At 61.0% G+C, this 20,688-nt stretch overlaps 1 protein-coding gene across 3 annotated transcripts in view; it reads left to right on the top strand.

Moving 5' to 3' along the window:
- The window catches only part of ADAMTSL4 (ADAMTS like 4), a 58,120-nt gene extending 38,148 nt beyond the window's left edge, over positions 1 to 19,972 (top strand). For all 3 annotated transcript variants that reach the window (XM_039512726.1, XM_039512727.1, XM_039512725.1), the window contains 12 exons: positions 6,141 to 6,277; positions 7,590 to 7,794; positions 9,619 to 9,797; positions 10,110 to 10,215; positions 10,714 to 10,956; positions 11,664 to 11,793; positions 12,507 to 12,711; positions 12,977 to 13,150; positions 14,781 to 14,954; positions 16,738 to 16,917; positions 17,408 to 17,552; positions 18,175 to 19,972. In XM_039512726.1, the coding sequence (XP_039368660.1) occupies positions 6,141 to 6,277; positions 7,590 to 7,794; positions 9,619 to 9,797; positions 10,110 to 10,215; positions 10,714 to 10,956; positions 11,664 to 11,793; positions 12,507 to 12,711; positions 12,977 to 13,150; positions 14,781 to 14,954; positions 16,738 to 16,917; positions 17,408 to 17,552; positions 18,175 to 18,314 (2,018 nt within the window). In that variant the 3' untranslated portion in view covers positions 18,315 to 19,972. The remainder of the gene's footprint in view (positions 1 to 6,140; positions 6,278 to 7,589; positions 7,795 to 9,618; positions 9,798 to 10,109; positions 10,216 to 10,713; positions 10,957 to 11,663; positions 11,794 to 12,506; positions 12,712 to 12,976; positions 13,151 to 14,780; positions 14,955 to 16,737; positions 16,918 to 17,407; positions 17,553 to 18,174) is intronic.
- Positions 19,973 to 20,688: the final 716 nt, after the last annotated feature.

The raw sequence follows: 20,688 nt of genomic DNA on the forward strand, positions 1-20,688 counted from the left end.
GCACCAGAGGGCACCAGCATCTCTGATTGCTTGCTCTGCCGGGGGAGGGGTGGCGCCCAGGTCGTGTGGCGTGATCTGGGGCAGAATCGAGGCCTCCCACCTGCCCCTCAGGTTGATGCCATGTGTCCAGCTGCTGGGACGCGCTCTGGCCAGCGTTAAACCGGCCCCGATGCCCACAGCATGCCAGGGAGAGGGGAGGTGCCAGGCTGGAGGGCAAGGCAGGGTCACCCAGTGGGGACGGGGACAGAGCAGATCTGGGCTCAACCTTGCCTCCATAGCACCCCTCCCTTCCCCTGAAGTCTGGGGGAGGTCAGTACTCGGTGGGTTCGGGTCCATCTGGATCGGGGTCAGAACCTGTGGAGTTGGTCCATCGGCATCAGAACTTGGTGGGTTTGGGTCCATCTGGGTCAGTATTTGATGGGTTTGGGTCCATCGGGGTCAGAACTCATGGGTTCAGGTCCATCTGTGTCAGAACTTGGTGGGTTTGGGTCCATCTGGGTCAGGGTCACAACTCGGTGATTCTAATTCATCCCATCTAGTTCCAAATGTCCCACCTGCTGAGGTTTCCACCCCCGCCTGGCGACAATTCTGCTGTCTCATTAGACCCCCGAACGATACCAAACACCCCCTGCCGACCCTCCGAAAGCTGCCTCCTAGCCCCTCTCCCTCTCACCCCTTGGACCAGCCTCAAGAATCAATCTTCCCTTAACATAGCGACAACCACCGTTTGCCCCTGCCAGCGGGGTTTGAGCCCTGGCCCTCTGCATCTTGAGCTAAAGGAGTAACGGTCAGTTAGCAGCAGTAGTAGGGTGTTATCCTTGGTGAGGCCTCCCCTGTCCCCCTCAGCCCCCAGTGCTGCGCTCAGACCACACCCTTCTTGAGTGTTATTCACCCCCATGCTCCAAGGCTCAGCAGCCTGGGGAGAGGGAGGGTCAGGCAGATAGCTCAAGAGGAGACAGACTGAAAAAGAGGCTGTAAATCTCTTGGTTTGACTGCAGGGCTGAGGGGCGTCGCAAAGTGTGCAGTCTCTAAGAATAGGGCCGCGTCCCTTTAAAGAGTTTGTGACCCCGCTAGCTGTGCTCACCATGCTCTGGACTGTCAAAGATGCCACGCGTTTGCTCCCGGCGCGTTACGCCGTCGTTCGCCCCCGTCCATCCGTGTCTGTCTCCCACCTGCGCTGTCCCACGCGCCCCCCCTGTCGGCGCCCGCCCTCGATTTACAACCGGAGCGGCCTGGACTCTTCCCGCAGCTCCACAGCCGGATTCAATCACCCAGGCTGGCGCAGGGCGGGAGCGAGGCCGGGGGTGGGGGATCTCGGGGGCCCTGCAGACGTTTGCTTCGAAGTATGCGGTGATCTGTCAGGCTGGAGAGGTCTGCCAGGAACTGTAGTGTAACAACAAGCCGTGTCCCGCAGCGGGGTGGGGGCTGGGAAATCAGGTGCCGATGACCTTTGCTGGGGGGTGGGGGCGGGAGGGGCTGCAAGAAAGGAGCGGGGCTGTGGGCAGGAGCCCAGGCGCTCGACCTGGAACAGCCTTGAGACTGATCGGGGGGCGGAGGGGGAGCCAGAGAACGTGACACTCAGTGATTCTCAACCTTTTCCGGAGTCTGATTTGTCTTGCGTACCCCAGGTTTCACCTCACTCAAAAACTCCTGGCTTACCAAATCAGACTGAAAAATGCAAAAGTGTCACAGCCACACAGTTGCTGAAAAAAATGGCTTTCTCGTTTTCCCCATAGAATGATAAAATAAACCAACTGGAATATAAATATTGTACTTACATTTCAGTGTGAGGCTTGAGCCTGCCTTGCGTTTGCAAGACTTGTCTGAAGCCAGAGCCCCAGGCGGCAGGGCTGAAGCACGAAACTCAGCTTTACGGGGTCCCCTGCGGCTGGGACCCCGGGTCAGTTGCCCTGCTTGCCACCCCCAATGCCGGCCCTGCACTTGCGAGCCCCCAGGTTGAGAAACACTGATCTAGATGAGTCGAGTACCCCCTGGCCGTCCTCTGCGTACCCCCAGGGGTACACGTGCTCCTGATGGAGACCCACTGAGCTCAAGAACCAAGGGCCAGGTCTCTTCACTGCCTGTTTGCCCAGGGTTGTGAAGATCACGGGCCGTAGCGGATGGTGGGGGCTGCGCCGTGAGACTGAATTGGGGGTGGGGAGCCTGGCGCCTGCTTTTGGGGTCACTTCAGGCCTGGGGTAAAATTCAGAGGGGCCAACGTGATTGAGGAGCCGCAGGGTCATTTTCCCAAGCGACTTAGGCGTGTCGGGCCTTTAGGAGCCTGGCTCCTGCAGTGAGAGGAGACGATGCAAGGAGTTCGTTACACTGCAGCTGGTGGGGGGGTGACTGAGCACCTGCGGAGAGGCCCAGGGGCCATGTGCTGCAGCCAGGCACCCCAGCTGCCAGGGAGACGTACCCCAAGTGTCACTGCATGCCAGCGGCTGGGTGGCTCTGGCTTCAGACACCACCGTGCAAATGAACATCCCTGCAAAGGTGCGGCTGCTGCCAGGTAACCCACCCGTTTGGCTCCCAATGTGAAAGGGCAGGGCTTTGAGTATGTTGAGGGGTTGGTGACTCGGTGAGTTCGGTTACCCAGAGACCACCCGGTCTTTCTGCCCTGCAATCTGCGGGGTGGGGAGGGAAGCAGCGAGGCTGAGAATCCAGCCAAGACTCAGAGGCCTGGGGAAGAAAAGAGCCCGGACGGACGGGACGTTTGCGTTGGAAACGGGAGAGCAGAAAGTCATCCCAAGTGATTAATGACCTGTGAAGAATGATAGTGGTGGAAAAAGAGGGGCGGTCAGCCAGGCTGGGCTGGAGTCTTCTCCTGCATTCGTTCCCCCCACCCCGTCCCTCCCTCTTCCATTTTCACTCTGTCTTCCCATTGCTTTATTCAACCTGTTTTCTCCCTCTCTGTCTGGTCCTCCCCCACTCCATTTTCCCTCTCAGAGCCCCAGAATCTGCCCCTTCCCCACTCCCTGCAGAATGGGCCCAGAAGATGCGGAGGAGATCGGCTGGTGGGGTCAGACCCCAAGGCTGGCCGAGAGCAGAGAGAGAGAGTGTGTGTGTGGTGGTGGATTATTCAGGTGAACCTAGAAACTCCCAGTTTCCCCTATGGGCAGACGCTGTACTGGTATAAGCATCTCTATACCAGTATAACTCCACCCATAGCGGGGAGTGGGGCAGTGCTTTAACGGGGCAGCTACACGATAGTACAGCCGTCGCAAAAGCAGGGCCCTGTGGGGTGGGGATGCTCTGACGCTGATTTCAACCTGGCCCGGCGCCTGCTGGGGTAATGTACAGCTGCAAGTTAAACCGGGAGAAACAGTTTGACATAGAGATGGACGTCCGCACCCAAAAGCTGAACTGGTTTTAACGAAAAGCCATTTAACTGGTGCAGCTTCTGGCAGATCTTAAATTGACGGGACGAAGCGCACGGGGCCTAACCCACCTTTATACAGCGGTAACTGCAGCCACAGCACAGGGCCTGACCCGCTTTATCCCCGCTGGTTTCAGAGGACTGTAGCTAGGGGTTAGTCCCGTGGCTTAATGCAGAGCTGGAATGTCCATAGAGCTGCGTAGACCAGAGGACAAAAACTCTGCATAGATAAGCCCCTCGTTCCCTTCCTAGCCTTTGAAGGGCTCTAGCAAAGGCATTTGGAACGTCGAAAGGGCCCCATTGCCCTTTCTCTTATCTACTGTGGTGCGGACGTGTTCAAAGGACGCGGGTCTTTGCCAGCCCGCCCGCGTCAGGGCGAGACGCAGCTCGTCTGAGCAAGCAGCCATCTGCGTCCCGCTTGGCCCTGGTGTAACTGATTTCCCAAGGCGTCTGGCCAGCAGAGAAGCAGCACCAAACCTCTCCAGGAGATTGGAGCCGGGTGGTTTTCCTTTCCAGGAGCTGGGCTCGCTGTTTACTTAAGGGCCTGCTCTGGCTGCTACCGCTGCAGTACTGGAGCATCTTCTAATCTGTATCTTCCCCCCCACCCTGCTTGTGGGGCAGGGCCACCCTGTTATCCCCCTGGAAAGGCTAATTAATGGGAGCGAGGCAGCCAATGACCTCGGAGGAGCTGGGCCTACATAACATGCGATACAGGACCCTGGTAAAAGAGCAGGGAATCAACCCCATCTCTTCTAAATCTGAGGCTACTGCACTAACCACTAGGCCATCCTTCCTCCACGCCCCAGTGACAAAGCCAGGCTTGGCGCTGGCTGCCATCTGGCCCCCCCGGCAGAGCTGTCAACATCCAGGAGATGCACGGAGCGGCTTTTAGCCAGTAGCCCAGCCACCTTGTTTTCACGTTCCTGGGGGAATGCCCTCCGGTCCTGGCCGCACATCATCCCACCGGGCTAGGGATGCTGCAGGGAAAAGCCCGGCAAGAACCGAAGGCTGGACGTTGAAGCCAGACCCATCCCAAGCAGAACTAGGGGACTGATCTTTCCAAGCGAGGGTGATTAACACCGGAACGAACTGCCCGGGGAAGCGGGGACTTCTCCAGCTCTTGACATCTTCCGGGCTTTAGCCGAATGCAAGTTTGGGGGCCAACGGAGGGGCTTTCTCTGGCCTGGGTTATACAGGAGGGTGGCCTGGAAGATCTAGTGGTGCTTCCGTGAATCCTGCACTGGCCCGGGCAGATGGGGCTGGCTCAGGCTGCTCCCTCCCCAGCTTTTCTGCCACAATGGAGGGGGATTTCAGTCCAGCCACAGAGCGTAGGGGTGGTGTGATTGGCCTGCGACCCTGGGGGAAATCAGGAGCAGGCACATGCGCGCCACTGGGGTAAAGCCGGCGTAAGCAAGAGGCGACAGGGTGAAAGCAGCTTCCCCCTCCCCCTCTGTATTATTTCTGCTCCCGGCTAATATTTGGATTTCTGCTAGACGCGGGGGGAGCGGGGCTTGCACAAAAAGCCCTTTGTTCCCTGCCCCGCTATCAGCCCCAAGGCTTTGCCAGCCGGGGCTGCCAGGCGAGATGGGGCAGCGAAAGGCCAATCGCTGCACATCTGGGGGGGCAAGGGAGGGAGCCATGTGGATGGGGGGAGAGGGGGGGGCCTTTGGTGATAAATCACCCCCGGAGCCGGCTGTTCTTAGTAAAATAAACTCTGGAAAATGTTAAAACGTCTTGGCTGCTCCCCCACCCCACCCTGGCCTGGAGCGGGGCGGGGCCGGCAGAGGGGGGGTTAACCCTTCGTGGGGCAGCATGCAGCTGGGGGTGGGGCACTTGGGAAGGACTAGACAAGGTGGGCATTCGATTGCTCCCCCCAACTCCGTTTCATTACCGAGCCCAGGGAGGAGGTTGGGAGGGTTTGGACATTCAGCAGCGACGCCAAAACGCCCCGGGCCCAGCCCCCCAGGCCCCAGTACTCAGAGCCGGGCTGGGCTAGCGGGTGGCTGGAAGATCTTGGAAACAAACCGGGGGGTGGTATTTTCTTTCCGGTCCTGTCCCAAAGAGCGAGCGCCCTGTTCACCCCGTCTGTGCCCGCTGGGCGCAGGGCACGCACCCTCCTTGGGCTCCTCCGAGCTCCGGGCGACGCACACTGCCAACGACGTGTCTTTGGTTTCTCTGCGAGCCCCCGGGCGGCTCCCAGTGCGGCCCCTGGATACCCAGAGCGACACCCCCGGCCCCTGGGGTCTCTCTGGTCTCTCACCTGGTCCATTCCCTGGGGTCAGGCCCAGCTGAGCGGCTGCTTTTCACGAGGGCAGAGAGCCCATGCTCAGAGCTGGGGTTGGGGTGCGTGAGCCACCCGCCAGGGGCAATAGTCTGAACCTACCATCCCCATCAGCCTCATGTTGCTCCACCAGCTTGGGGGGGGGGGAGAATGCCCTGATCTGACCCTCTGAGAAGCCCCCTTAATCCCCCTCCAGGATATAATAAGCCCCCCTTTAGCTGTGCCCTGGGAAAGCCTCATTTTAGGGATGAGCGGGCGCTGGGTTGGTGCCAGAACACCCGGGGTCTGTTTCCACGGGACGATGGCAGGGAAAGGGGGCGATGATCCAGTCTGGGAGCTCTCTGGGGCAGAGCCGGGCTCCCGCTGGGGCTGCCTGGCGCACGGTGCCCCCTGCGCTCGGTGGGAGCTCGAGGTGCTGCCGTCGCCCGCCCGGGGGTTCTCCCTGGCAGGGCCGCCCTGAGCCCCGGCTCTGTGTGGTTGCAGTGCGGGGCTCCCAGCGCTGCGAACTGAACTGCCGCCCGGTGGGGTACCGGTTCTACGTCCGGCACACGGAGAAGGTGCAGGATGGCACACCGTGCGAGGCCGCCTCCCTCGACATCTGTGTGGCTGGAGAGTGCTTGGTAAGTGAGGCGGGGGTGTGGGCGTTTACATGCAGGGGGGGAGCTCTGTGCCCCGGGACCTCCCCCCACCCCCAGGACCCACTGCTCTAGGCTCTGTCTGTGGCTGGAGTTCAAGGGAGAAGGGAACAGAGTAGACTCTGGCCTGGAGTGGGGCATGGCGACGTCTCTGGGTTTGAGCAGCAGGCTGGGAGCCTGGACTCCTGGGTTCTCTTCCCAGCTCAGCCACTGACAGACTCAGTGCTCCGTGCCTCAGTTTCCCCCTTGGTGCAAAAGGAGGGAGCCAGGGGGCAGCCCCCGGGGGAAGGACACTGGGGAGGAAGCCCGGAGCCCTGCCCCACTCAGCAGCCCTCACCCACCAACTCAGCTCCATCTGCCCTTCCCCCCACCCCCTGCCCCTCTCTGGTGGCATGTCCGTTCTCCTAGCCCCCCAGCCCCTCTTTGCCATGTACTCCTCCCTCGTTAACCCCTTCCTGACCTTGAGCACTGACTGCATGGGTGTGTGGGGGGGTGGGTAATTTATACCCTGCGTTTAACTCCCAAGTTTAACATCTGGCCCAGCGCAGGTCTCCCTCCCTGCCTGGCTCAGGTGGAAACCCCTGTACCCCCCAAAACTGGACCAGCTGTTAGGCTGCCCCCAGGAGCAGCGGCACCTCTTGGCAGAGCAGGGGTGCTCCCCTGGCTGCAGTCGGGGAGCCCCCCGTGCTCTGGGGTCCCTCTAGGTAACAGGAAGGAAACGGGGGGACTGCTGCAGAGGGGCCTGTGTTGGGGAGGGGCTGTGTGGCCAGCTGAGGCATCAGCGTGTGAAGGACAGGGCCGATGTGGTCACATATCTCTCGGCTTATGGAGTCCGGCTGGGGCCTGGGCGAGAGTGGGGGCGGCCCCCTGATTTAAGGCAGGCCCTGGTTAGTGTCTCAGGGGCTCACCTGGGAACCCACATTTGTGCCATCACCCCCCCATGACAGGCTGCTCCAGGGCCCATTTGGAGAGGCGGGGGGGGGGTCCCCCCGGGCCAGGGGGTCGGACGGTGACTGTGTCGGGTCTCAGCCCAGCTCCTAGTGCGATGTGGGTTTGCTGCCCCCTCTCCAGCCAGGCCAAGCTTCGCCCAGGGAGGGGGGGCCGTTAGAACATGGCCAGGGCAGTGGGGTGCCTGTGCCACACATGGAGGGGTCTGTTCTGCACAGGGCTCACGGGCACGGCAGGGGAGCCGGGGGGCTGGCAGGGGTGGATCTAGGTGGGGGGGAGGAGGGGGGCTTGCCATGGCCCCATCCCATCTGAGTCCACATGCCTGTTTCTCCCTGGCTTCGCCTCGCAGAGCCCCGGCTGCGACGGGGTCCTGGGGTCCAACCGGACGCTGGACAGCTGCGGGGTGTGCGGGGGCGACCACTCCACCTGCAAGCTGGTGGTGGGCAACTTCAGCGACTCCAACGTGCCCATCGGCTACCACAAAATCCTTGCGATCCCCCAGGGCGCCACCAGGATCAACGTGACCGAGATGACCCAGAGCCCGAACTACCTGGGTAAGGGCTGGGGCAGGCCAGGGTGGGATGGGATGGGGAGGACGGGGCTCGTCACACCAGGGGATTCTGCACTTGCATTGGAACTTGTGCAAGCTTGCATGCACACATGCGCTATACACACACACATCTTGCATACCCACACCTTGCACGCTACACACACAAACATGTGTGCGCCTTATATGTGTGCACAGCTGTTGCTCACACATTTTGCACAAGCATGTGGCTTCCATATTGCCTGCACACTTCACACACAGGCATCACAAGCACATGCCTTGTACATGTGCACCTGGCTTGCCTACCTTGCACACTTGCATGGGTCTCATCTATGCACACCTGGCACTCACGTTTTGCAGGCTTGCTCCTTGCCCATGCCCAGCTCACATGCGCTGCTCACACACCTTGCACGAGCACACTGCACAGATGCATTGCACGCATGTGCCTAATACATGTACACCTGGCATGTACCTCTCCTGCATCACCTGTGCACTTTGCACATGCACACCTTAAGCACGCGCTACACATGCAAACCTTGTGTACACACGCTATATCTTCATGCAGGCACATCTCATCTAGACGTCACACACCCGGACACCTCCCACCCAGCTGAGATAAGGGCAGGCAGCTCTCCTGCTCCCGGGTCTCAGCTGATTGCCTGCATGGTCAGGAAGGTGTTTGGTAAATTCCCTCCCATGCAGCTCTGTGCTCTAGGCAGGTGTGTATCCTCTGACACACCAGGCATTGGCGCCAACGAGGGGCATGAGCCACGGGGCAAGGAGCTGATGTGATGGGAGAGCCCATCACTCCCAGCGGAGTTTGGGTCCAGATTGGCACTTTGCAGCTCAGGCCATTTTCTAATGGGATCTGGGACAGCCAGTGTCATGCACCTACAGAGACGTGCACACTTATACATGGGTACACAGATATGTGCACATATGTGCACCTACACATGCACACTTTCACAGATACACCCACATGCAGGCCATGCCCACACACACGGGTAACCTGAAACACGGACACAGATACATCCATGTGGGCACATAGACACACACATTCATAGACACACACACGTGTCCTGTGCAATGACACACAGATTTGCACACACACATACACATGTGTATACTGACACACAGAGACATATACACACACCTGTACACTGACACACACCCCGTACGCTGACACACACCCCTGTACACTGACACACAGATACACACACAGCTGTGCACTGACACACACAGACATGTACACTGACTCACACACACACCCCTCTACACTGACACACACAGACATACACACACACACACCTGTACACTGACACACACAGATACACATACACACACCTGCATACTGACACACACAGACATACACATAAACACATGTAAACTGACACAGACATATACACACACACTTCTACACTGACACACACACACACCTTTACACTGACACACAGAGACATGCATGCAGCTCTATACAGGCACACTTGTACATCAACACAGAGACATGCATGCAAAATCTACATGGATATGTGCACACACAGAAACGGACACACATGCACACACACACACACACACACACACACTGAGTGCACCTTTCACTAGCTGCCCTTATACCATGCAAGCCGCCAGGGCTCCCCCTTCTTGCCAGGCTGTGCTGGGATCACAGTCCCCCAATGTGGAAACTCTCCTTGTGCCCCGGGGCCTGGGCTCCAGGGCCGCAGTCCATGCAGAGCACGCCGGGGTCCCGAGTGAGCACGGGGGGAGTCCCGGAGCCCACCCCAGGCTCAGGACGCTCACCCCCCTCCCAACACACACACACTCTGTGCTGCAGCCTTGAGGAGCCGCTCCGGGAAGTCGATCATCAATGGGAACTGGGCAGTGGATCCCCCCGGGCGCTACGAGGCAGGCGGCACCGTCTTCGTCTACACCCGGCCAGGCCACGGGGAGCCCCGCGGGGCGGGAGAGTCGCTGACAGCCGAGGGGCCCACCACAGAACCCATTGATGTGTATGTGAGTACAGAGGGGGCCTGGCTCGTGGGGGGACAGGAGGGCTGGAGAAGGGGGGTGCCGTGTGCCCTAGAAGAGAATGGGGGAGCAGGAAGGGATTCTGGACCCGGGGCCAGTGGGGAGCAGGCTAGGGATGCAGGGGTTCCTAGGCCCAGGGAAGGGGGCTGGCAGAGGAGCAGCCGGTTGGCTCCACGCGTGGCAGGCCGTTGCTGGCTGTGTGGGAGAGACATGGAGGCTGGCTGGGTGGCCTGTTGAATGGCGGGTGCCCCCCACCCCAGGTGCCTTGCTCGAGCCGCTCTCTGTCGTCTCCCCCAGATGATCTTCCAGCAGGACAACCCCGGCGTCGCCTACCGCTTCTTCCTGGCGGGGGCCAGACCAGACAGCCCCGCCCGCCACCCTCCCAGCCACCGGCAGGACGTCAGTAAGGAACCTCCTATCACCCTCCGGGGGGCCCTTCACTTCCACCCCGGGGGCCCTTCCCCCCCATCACCCACTGGGGACCCTTCACCCCATCACCCTGCAGGAGGCCCTTCCCCCATCATTCCCTGGGGGCCCTTCACCTCCCATCACCCTACAGGGGGACCCATCACTCCCACCCTGGGGGCCCTTCCCCCATCCCTCAGGGGGTCCTTCACTCCCCCCTGAGGCCCTTCACCCCCGTCATTCCCCAGGGGCCCTTTCCTCATCACCCCTCAGGGCCCTTCCCCCCATCATGCCCTGGGGGTCCATTTCCCCCCATCCCCCAGGGGTCCTTCATTCCCTCCCCAGGGGCCTTTCCCCCCCATCACCCCCTGGAGGCTTCCCCCCATCACCTCCCAGGTGGCCTTCACATCCCTAGTACCCCCTGAGGGGCCCCCCCCCCGGGAGGCCCTTCCCCGCATATCACCCATTGAGGGTGCCCTTGTGCTCTCCCCTCCAGGTGCCCTGACCATGTTATCACCAAGCGACCAGCTGGTGCCACCCACCTCTTACGATCACCCCATGGGGACCCGGCACCGGGCGCCGGCACCGGCCAGCCAGTCGGGCAGGACCCCCGGAACACTGCAGCGCAACGTCCGCGTCCCACCACTGCCGCCCCCACCCGCCCCGCCCCGGTCCCAGGCACACGACGTCTATTGGAAACGGGTGGGGAGCACCGACTGCTCTGCCTCCTGCGGGAAAGGTGAGCGACCCCCGTGCCCCAGCCCCCTCCCCGCACCCTGTCCCCTCCTCTGCCCTGTCCCCCAGTGACCCAGACCCCAATCCCCATCCTTCACCTCCTTCGCCTCGTCCCCCTGATTCCTGTCCCCTCCTATGCCCCCTCCCCCATGACTCACCCCTACCCCCATCCTCCCCACTACCTGTCCCCTCCTTCATCCCTCTGATTCCTGTCCCCTCCTACGCCCCACGCCCAACCCCATCCTCCCCACTACCTGTCCCTCCTTCATCCCCTGATTCCTGTCCCCTCCTACGCCCCACGCCCAACCCCCATCCTCCCCACTACCTGTCCCCTCCTTCATCCCTCTGATTCCTGTCCCCTCCTACACCCTGTCACCCCACTTAACCACCTCCCTACCCCGATCCTCCCGACTAGCTGTTCCCTCCTTCGCCTCATCCCCCTGATTCCTGTCCCCTCCTATGCCCCATCCCCCATGGCCCATCCCCTCCTACGCTCCATCCCCCATAACCCATCCCCCTGATCCCCATCCCCCCAACTGCCCTTCCCTCCACTTCTTGTCCTCCTGCTCCCCAACCCCATTGCCCCATTCCTCCCTGTTGCACCTTCCCCTTGTGTCTACAACCCCCAGGTTATTGGGGTCCCCTCAGCCGTGTCTATGACCCCTGTGTTATATGGGACCCCCTTTCCCTCTCCCCCCCGTGTCTCTGCAGGGCTCTGGCAGCCCGTGTTCCGCTGCGCCGCCCGCCACTCCCAGGAGGAGGTTGGGGAGGAGCAATGCGCTGATGCCCCCAAACCGCCCGCGCCGGACGAAGCCTGCAACACCCAGCCCTGCCCGGCCTAGTGAGTGTCTGCGTCCCCCTGCCCCCGGCCTGGCCGGCGCCCTCCGAGGGGAGCCAAGGACACAGGGCCCTGGGGAGGGGGGGCAGGTCCAGGGCTGTAGTGAGAGTGGGACCCCCCACCCCGGGATATAGTGAGTGCGGACCCCCGCCCCAGGGCTGCAGTGAGTGTGGGTCTCCCCCAGTTCTGTAGTGAATGCAGGTCCCCCCCCGGGGCTGTAGTGAGTGCGGGTCCCCCCCCCCCAGTTCTGTAGTGAATGCAGGTCCCCCCCCCGGGGCTGTAGTGAGTGCGGGTCCCCCCCAGTTCTGTAGTGAATGCAGGTCCCCCCCCGGGGCTGTAGTGAGTGCGGGTCCCCCCCCAGTTCTGTAGTGAATGCAGGTCCCCCCCCCGGGGCTGAAGTGAGTGCGGGTCCCCCCCCAGTTCTGTAGTGAATGCAGGTTGTCCCCCCCCCCCAGGCTGTAGTGAGTGCGGGTCCCCCCCCAGTTCTGTAGTGAATTCAGGTCCCCCCCCCCCGGGCTGTAGTGAGTGCGGGTCCCCCCCCAGTTCTGTAGTGAATGCAGGTCGTCCCCCGGCTGTAGTGAGTGCGGGTCCCCACCCCAGGACTGTGGTTCATGCTGGTGTCCCCAGGTGCTGGTGGCCACGGCCACAGGCAGGGCCTGGAGCCCAGAAGGCCCCAGTGCCCAGCCTGGGCTGACCCTGACTCTCTCCGGCCGCAGCTGGGACGTGGGCGAGTGGTCGGCCTGTAGCAAGTCCTGCGGGCCGGGCACTCAGCACCGCCAGGTCCTGTGCCGCCAGACCTACGCCAACCGGAGCACCATGGTGCACCCGCAGCACTGCGGCCAGCTGGACAAGCCCAGTCCCACGCAGCCCTGCCAGCTCCACGTCTGCAGCCACTGGGAGGTGCGCACCAACTGGAGCGCGGTAAGGACGGGCCGGGGCTCGGGGTGGGGGGCGGCTCCCTGGGCGGGGCTTGAATGGGGGGAGGATGGGGGCTGGAGGGGCCATGGGGCTGATCTGGGGTTCCTGGGGGGGGGCGGTGCTGTGAAGGGAGGGATGCCTGGGGGTGTCATGAGGGAGGGGAGCCCCTGGGGGGCAGGGGTTCCCCTCCCATCCCATACAGGAAGAGGTTGTCGTGGTGACACCAGTCTCCATGGTGACACCATCTCCCTCTCCGCCCTCCCCGCAGTGCTCGGTTCTGTGTGGCCTGGGCCACCGGACCCGCCACATCCGCTGCATCAGTAACCATGGCGACCTGCTGAGCGACGGCGAGTGCAACGGTAGCCACCGGCCCCCGGCCAACGAGGCCTGCGACATGGGGCCCTGCGTGCGCAGCTGGTTCCACAGCGACTGGAGCAACACGGTCGGTGATACCACCCCCGGTTCTACCGGTGCCACAGCCCCTGCTAGCCCAGCCCTGCCCCCCAGCTCCGCCGGTGCCCCTCAATCCCGAAACACAGCCCCCCGCTAGCCCAGCCCTGCCCCCCAGCTCCGCCGGCGCCCCTCAGTCCCGACACACAGCCCCCGCTAGCCCAGCCCTGCCCCCCAGCTCCGCCGGTGCCCCTCAATCCCGAAACACCGCCCCCCGCTAGCCCAGCCCTGCCCCCCAGCTCCGCTGGTGCCCCTCAATCCCGACACACAGCCCCCCGCTAGCCCAGCCCTGCCCCCCAGCTCCGCCGGTGCCCCTCAATCCCGACACACAGCCCCCCGCTAACCCAGCCCTGCCCCCCAGCTCCGCCGGTGCCCCTCAATCCCGACACACAGCCCCCCGCTAGCCCAGCCCGGCCCCCCCTGCTTCGCGGGGGCCCCGCAAACCCGACCCATAGCCCCTGCACGGCCCGCCCTGCCCCCCCGCCCCGCCGGTGCCCCTCACTCCCGACACCCAGCCCCCCGTTAGCCCACCCCTGCCCCCCAGCTCCGCCGTTGCCCCTCAACCCCGACACCCAGCCCCCGCTAGCCCAGCCCTGCCCCCCCCAGCTCCGCCGGTGCCCCTCAGTCCCGACACACAGCCCCCTGCTAACCCAGCCCTGCCCCCCTGCTTCGCCGGTGCCCCTCAATCCCGACACACAGCCCCCCGCTAACCCAGCCCTGCCCCCCAGCTCCGCCGGTGCCCCTCAGTCCCGACACACAGACCCCCGCTAGCCCAGCCCTGCCCCCCCCAGCTCCGCTGGTGCCCTTCAATCCCGACACACAGCCCCCCGCTAACCCAGCCCTGCCCCCCAGCTCCGCCGGTGCCCCTCAATCCCGACACACAGCCCCCCGCTAGCCCAGCCCTGCCCCCCCTGCTTCGCTGGTGCCCCTCAATCCCGACCCATAGCCCCTGCTAGCCCAGCCCTGGGCTCCTGGAGCAGGGACAGCCCAGGCATGCCAGACTTTGCAGTGGTCTTGCAATGCTGAAGCCCTTCCACTCGGAACAAGGGCGAGGCACTGCAAACTCGTTTCTCGTGTGACCTCAGACCCTTAGAACCCAGGTCTCTGCAGAAACAAGGCTGGTGCCATGGTGACCCTCCCCCTACCCCCCAACCTGGCCCGGGTAAGTTCAGTGGGTTCCCTGTAGGAGAAGCTCCCTGCCCCAGGGCTGGGGCTGCTGCTCCTCTGGGGTCGGGGGCCAGGAGGGGCTAGGTGCAGACCCTGGCCGGTGGCTCCCTGCCTGGAGAAGCCCAGCCGCGGCTTCCCTGCAATGCTGGGCAGTGCTGCTCTCTAGCGTCCCAAGGAGGGAGCGCAGCTGGGAGGATCTGCAGAAGGACGGATGAGGGCACAGGCCCTCGCCCCAGCCCCTGCATGGCCCAAGGAGCCATGGGGCCAATGCGGGGTGGATCCCTGTGTAATGAGCCAGGGTGTGGGGGGTCTGAGCCACCCCAGGCTAGATAGCGCCAGGCCCCAGGAGTCCTGCGCTGGGAGGTGCAGGACTCCTGCACCTCCCTGGCCAGGTTCCCCCCTGGCCAGGTTCCCTCATGGCGTCTCTCTCTCTCTCTCTCTCCCGTCGGTCCCAGTGTTCGGTGGAGTGCGGGACGGGCATCCAGCGCCGCTCGGTGGTCTGTCTGTCCAGCTACGCCAACGGGCAGGTGGAGGAGACCTGCGCGGGCACCAAGCCGGCCGACATGCGGGCCTGCAACAGCGGGCCCTGCCACCGCACCGTCAAGTGGTACACGGGGCCGTGGAGCCAGGTGAGGAGGGGTTCGGGCGCTGGGCCGGGCTGGGTGGGAGAGCACCCTGCTCTCGGGACCAGGCCTGGGGATGCTTCTCTGCAGCCTCCTGGGATGGTTTGCACTCAACACGGGGTATGTGTGCTGCACACGGGCGTGCCAGGCAGAGCAATCAGTGCTGTGTGCACGTGCATGTGCCAGGCAGAGCAATCAGTGCTGTGTGTGTGCGCACACACGGGCCCATACATAACAATCAGTGCTCTGTGCGTGTGTATGTGTGCAAGGGTGTGCATATGTGTTGATGTGTGTGTGCCCATGCGTAACAATCAGTGGTGTGTGTGTATGTGTGTGTGTATGTGTGTGTGTGTGTGACACATACCCAGTGTACAGGCCAGCCTAACGAGTAGCTGTGTCACTCCCGCCCTCTGACCTGGGAGCCCTTTACACTGCTTGGCGTCTATAGCCTCCAATCTGGACTGCTCCCAAACAGCCTCCAGCATGCAATTCACTCCCAGCTACGGCTGCAGCCAGCCAGACACACCTTGACCCTCAGCAGCCTGGGTAATACTGCAGGGTGACCCCAACACTCCCCTAGCCATAGATTTCCCCCCAGAAATGTACATCCTGTCCTGCCCGGCCCTCTGCTGAACAATACAAGGGAATAAAAAGTCCCTCCATTTATTAATAGAAGTGACATGCACATATCTCGTTCCCCCAAATGGAGTTTCCCAGATACTGCAATTCCGACACGCTGGATTAGATAAACCACTAAAACAAGTTTATTAAGTGCCAGGAGAGAGATTTTAAGTCGGTACAAGCCATGAGGCACAACAGTCAGAAATGGCTACAAGAAAAGTAAAGAGAAAACGCTGCTGGTGCCTAACTTAACAACCTCTGTTCAATTCGGGGCAAGGTTTACTCACCATGTGCTCTCTGCCGTCTTACTGAACAAGCTTCTTAGGCCAGGACCCTTTCCCCAGTTCAACGGCTGCTTCCTTTGTCCCTCTGGTGCAGAGAATCAATGGGCAGAGGGGGAGAGAGAGAGGAGGGGAGCCTTGGGGTGTCTGTCCCCCTTTTTACAGCATCTCCCCTCCTCTTGGAAAACAGTTCCAGCTGAGATTCTGGCGACAGAGAGTCTGTGTGGAAGGATGTTCCCTGCTGCTTTTCCTCACCTGTTTGGGGTTTGTGTGTCTACCCGTCCTGCTTGATGAGACTGCTGCTTAAATGCCAATTAAGCAGAGCCCACGTTCCTTTGTTTAAGACAGGCCTGTTTGCCGGGCTCCCTTTGGACCATATGTTAAGATCCCCCTGCAGCTGGAATCTTATCGCTTCACAATGTGGCCACCCATATTTTATCAGGGCAGTACTGATCAGCAGACGATGCCTTTTCCGATGATACCCCCCCAAGGCATAACTCGGTACCCAGATTGTTACAGTAGTGTGGACACGGGGACATTCTGTCAAGGGTTTTAGCTACCCTGGTCTGTGTTTGCACTCGCCAACCCCAGTTCTGCCCTCCTGGAGGCCGAGGTCTCTCACAGACCCCACAGGGACACACCGCAATTCCGGGAAGCACAGGGAGCAGAAGCCGCTTTGCCAGCGAACAGAGACAGAACAGCCTCTCCCACGACCAGCCGGCCTGGTCCTGCTAGGACATGCTCTAATGATGAGTGCTCTGGGTGGGATGTGGGTGCTGGGTGGGTAGCGTGTGGGTTTTCCCTCAGTGCTGGGTGGGTGACAGGCAGGAGCCCTGCTCTGAGCGCTCCCGGCGGACTGAGCCCCCTTCCCTTCCCCGCCCCCCTAGTGCTCGGCGGACTGTGGTACTGGCACCCAGCGGCGGGACGTGATCTGTGTCAGCAAGCTGGGCTCGGAGTTCAACGTGACGGCGGCATCGGAGTGCGCTCCCCTGGAGAAGCCGCCCTCTCTGCAGCCCTGCACCGGCAGTGCCTGTGATGCTCGCTGGTTCTCCACCTCCTGGAGCGCGGTGAGAACCTGTGTGCCCCCAGACTGGCCAGACCCCTCCCTGCACAGATCTGAGCTCCTGGGCTCCCACAGAGGTGAACTCAGATCCTCCCACTCCCCACCTCAGGCCCCTGCCTGCTGAGCCTAGGGAGACTCCCCTTCAGATGGGAGCCGTATAAGGGCTATGACATGCAGCCGAACCATGCATCTCTGTGGCTGCATCTCAGTGCGGAGTGAGTGAGTCCCATGCAGCATTGCTGTGCACTGTTAGCAGCTGCCGTGCTCTACCCCAGAGGTGGCTGCATTTCAGCAGTGAGTGAGTGATTTCCCTGTGCAGCGTTGCTGAGTGGCTGTTGTCAGCTGCCATGCTCTGCACCAGAGGTGGCTGCATCTCTGTGCTGGGTGGGGAGGCCGATTCCCCTGCACAAAATCCGCAGAGCACCGCAGGAGTCCTTAAGGTTTTGGGGGGATGTCGGTTACTTTCCTAACCCCCCCCTCTCTGCCCCCCACAGTGTTCCAAGTCGTGTGTGGGAGGAGTCCAGGTGCGGGAGGTACAGTGCCTGACCCAGAACAAAACCTTCAGCAATCTTTGCCCGCCGGACCTCAAGCCCATCAAGAAACGCTCCTGCAATACCCAGCCCTGCACCCCCGAGCTTGGTAAGGGATGCCAACTGCCCCATGGCCTGCTGAGCCACCCCCTTGTTCTCCTCACTTTACTCCCCCACCTGGGTCCAGCTGTATGCCTCTCCTCTACAGTGCCCCAAGCAGACAGCAGCCAAAGGGAGCCCAGGGCACGGGGGAGAGGCTAATAGGGGAGGCGGTGCAGACCCAGGGACCAGGACCTGGTGCTTAATGGGAAGTGACACAGACTGATATGGAGGGGATGGACTCCCTGAACTTCATGCCCGGCGGGAGGGGAGATTCCCTAGAGGTGGGAGCTCGGGTATGAGCACAGGACTGGCAGCTAGGACTCCTAGGGTCTATTCTCAGCACAGGGAAGGCATGCAGCAGGCTAGTGATGAGAGCCAGGACTCGTGGGTTCTAGTCTCAGCTCCGTCACTTTGCCTCTCCGTGCCTCAGTTTCCCCTTCTAGACAGTGGATGATACTTCCTGCCCCACCCCCCATCTTGGTAAAACCCCTTTGAGAGCGATGGCTGCTCCATTGGTGCCGAGCGGTGATGATGGCTTGGAAGCCCGCCGGGGGTATGGGACCAAATGGGGCTTCCCTGCAGTGTTAACCGCACCCCCCAGCTCCTCACCGCTCCCCTCCTCTTTCCAGACGAGAACTGCAGGGACAAGTACCAAAACTGTCCCGTGGTGGTGCAGGCCCGGCTCTGCGTCTATTCGTACTACAAGCTGGTGTGCTGCGCCTCCTGCACTCGGGCCGTGGAGCGGAGCAAGGATATGCAGAGCCGGTAGCAGTGCCGGCCGGCCAGAGACGGGGGCTGGGCTCTCGCCCGCTCATCGTGGGGCTGGGCATGTTTCTTGGGGAGGACTCGGACGGACCTGGGCTGTGAAACCAACACCCAGCCCTCAAAGACTCTCCTGGGACCTAGCTGCTTGTTCCCTCCGAGGTGACCCAGCAGCATGTGGGGAGGGGACAACCAGACTCTGCCCCCAGGGACGAGGAATGAGCGGCCGGGACGGCTTTGAACAAGGATCACGGCCAGGCCACATGCGTGGCTCGTCCCAGGGCCACAGATCTTCCCTGTCGCTGGAGAGGCCAGTTCCGCTCGCAGATCTAGGGCCTGATCCTGGGTGGGGCTGAGAGCCGGGAGCTTGTCCCCGCTCACTCCAGCAGGGGCCTTGTGAGTCACTGACCCATTCTGCGTACGGGCCCAATGGTGATGGGAAGGGGTGATGTGGACTGCTCCCCTGGGCCGTGATGCTGTATGACCCCGCCCCCCGGCCCCCTCAACACATGCTGAGCCCGGAAAGCCCACCACCCCCCCGCTACCAGAAGGAATTGGTGCTTCCTGCTGGGAAACGCGACTCCCGTCGCTTCCGCGGAGCCTGACCCTCGCACAACCTGTGTCCCACGGAGCTGCGATGCCCGGCGATGCCCCGTGCCGGCTGGCCTCCTCGTAACGGTGCGAAGGGACCCATGTGCTACGCGTCCCACCCCAGAGCCTGGCCTGGGTCTCACGTCTGAGCCCCTTCTTTGGGCATGGAGGTGACACAGCTCGGAGGTCGGGGAAGTGGCTTTCATCAGTCCAGCTCCTGGCGGACAAAAGTCACCGCCCTGATTAGCCCCTGGCCAAGGACCGAACAGGCAGCAGGAACCTGAACTCCTCTCTCACCCCTAGGGGGCGCCCCTGCATTGGGGAGCGTGCCCTGCACACCCAGCCCAACCGCTTCTACAGGTGCTGACGAGACCCCCTGAATGCGCGTCGAGCTCGTGCCAGTCCCCTCCAGTTGTTTCCCCATCCACTTCCTTCCCTGTCCCTGCTTTGTCTGGGGAACTGACAGAGCAAACCTCCTCCTGCGTAGAGCACACGCCCCCCCCAGGCCACAGGGACGTCTGCATGGGCCGGCCGGCTGTGTTAGGGATAGCGTCTCTCCATCACGTCTTTCTGCTTCTCTTGAGACCAACGGGATTCTTGCTGTTAACTTCATGGGCTATAGATCAGGCCCTAGGTTTCCCATCACTTTTATTGTCCATGCGTAATCCCCACCTGCCTGCTCGAGCTAGGCACAGGATTTGAACCTGGGATCTTCAGGAGAGAAAAAGCACATGCCTCTACCACTTGAGCTAAAGCATCACCTCTCTCAGGCATTGTCTGTAGTAGACCTTTAATTTCTTGTGGACCAGCCACCAGACAACAACGTGGACACCCCATGCTAGAGCGTTGCAGGGACACATTTTATGAGGCTGGGTGAAGAAGAGGGTAGCAGACCCCTGACAAATAAAGGCATTATATTAAAGACATTTTATAGAACATTTTTACTGCAAAGCCATTCAGAGTGTCCAGATTATATAAAATATATAACGATATATTATAAAGATTGTATCTGGGTTTTTCTGTGCAAATCTAATTTATTTTTTATTAAAGATGAGCTGATGTTTCCCTGTGGGCTTATATTTTTTCCCTCTTTTTAAGAAATGTGTTACTTTTGCCAACTTGAAGACCATAAAAAAAAAAGTATTCAGTATTAGTTACCTGGTTGAGGGTTGGTTGGTGAAGAGAAATCTTGGGGGGGCGGGGGCTTGGGGCTGGGAAAGACTGTGTAAAGAATAATAATGTTTTATTATTGTATTACAATAGGATCTAGAATCCTCAGCTGAGGTTGGGGCCCAGTTGTGCCAGGCATTGCATAGGCTGAGTGAGAGACAGTCCCCTAAACGGTTACCATCCAAAGCCCTGATTCAGCAGAGCGCTTAAGTCAATGAGCCTTCCTCACATGCTAGAATTGAAGGGCGTATTCGTGTGTGTTGCAGAATTGAGGCCTTAGACTTTGCACTTTGCTTGACCGGGATGGTGGCATGAGCCTGGTGAATCTCACTCTCTGTCAGGGACCAACCTGGCTACAACATCATTGCAGACAACAATGGGAGACAACTGAATTTTGCGTCTGAAATGGCAACTCCCCAACACGGAGAAAAAGGAAGCAAAACAGAGACTTCCTGAGCAATGGTAGGAAACAGAACGTCCTCAGATGACTCACTCTCCACAAGCCTCTAACCCTGACATACAGCCCCAAATACACTGACCAGCTGTGCAAAAGGACTTCCGAAAAATTGAGGAACCTTCACCAGGAGCTCACATACTCCAGAACGGACCCCCCCTCAAAC

The sequence above is a fragment of the Mauremys reevesii genome, linkage group 24 (assembly GCF_016161935.1).
Source record: "Mauremys reevesii isolate NIE-2019 linkage group 24, ASM1616193v1, whole genome shotgun sequence".
NCBI classification, from domain to species: Eukaryota; Metazoa; Chordata; order Testudines; family Geoemydidae; genus Mauremys; species Mauremys reevesii.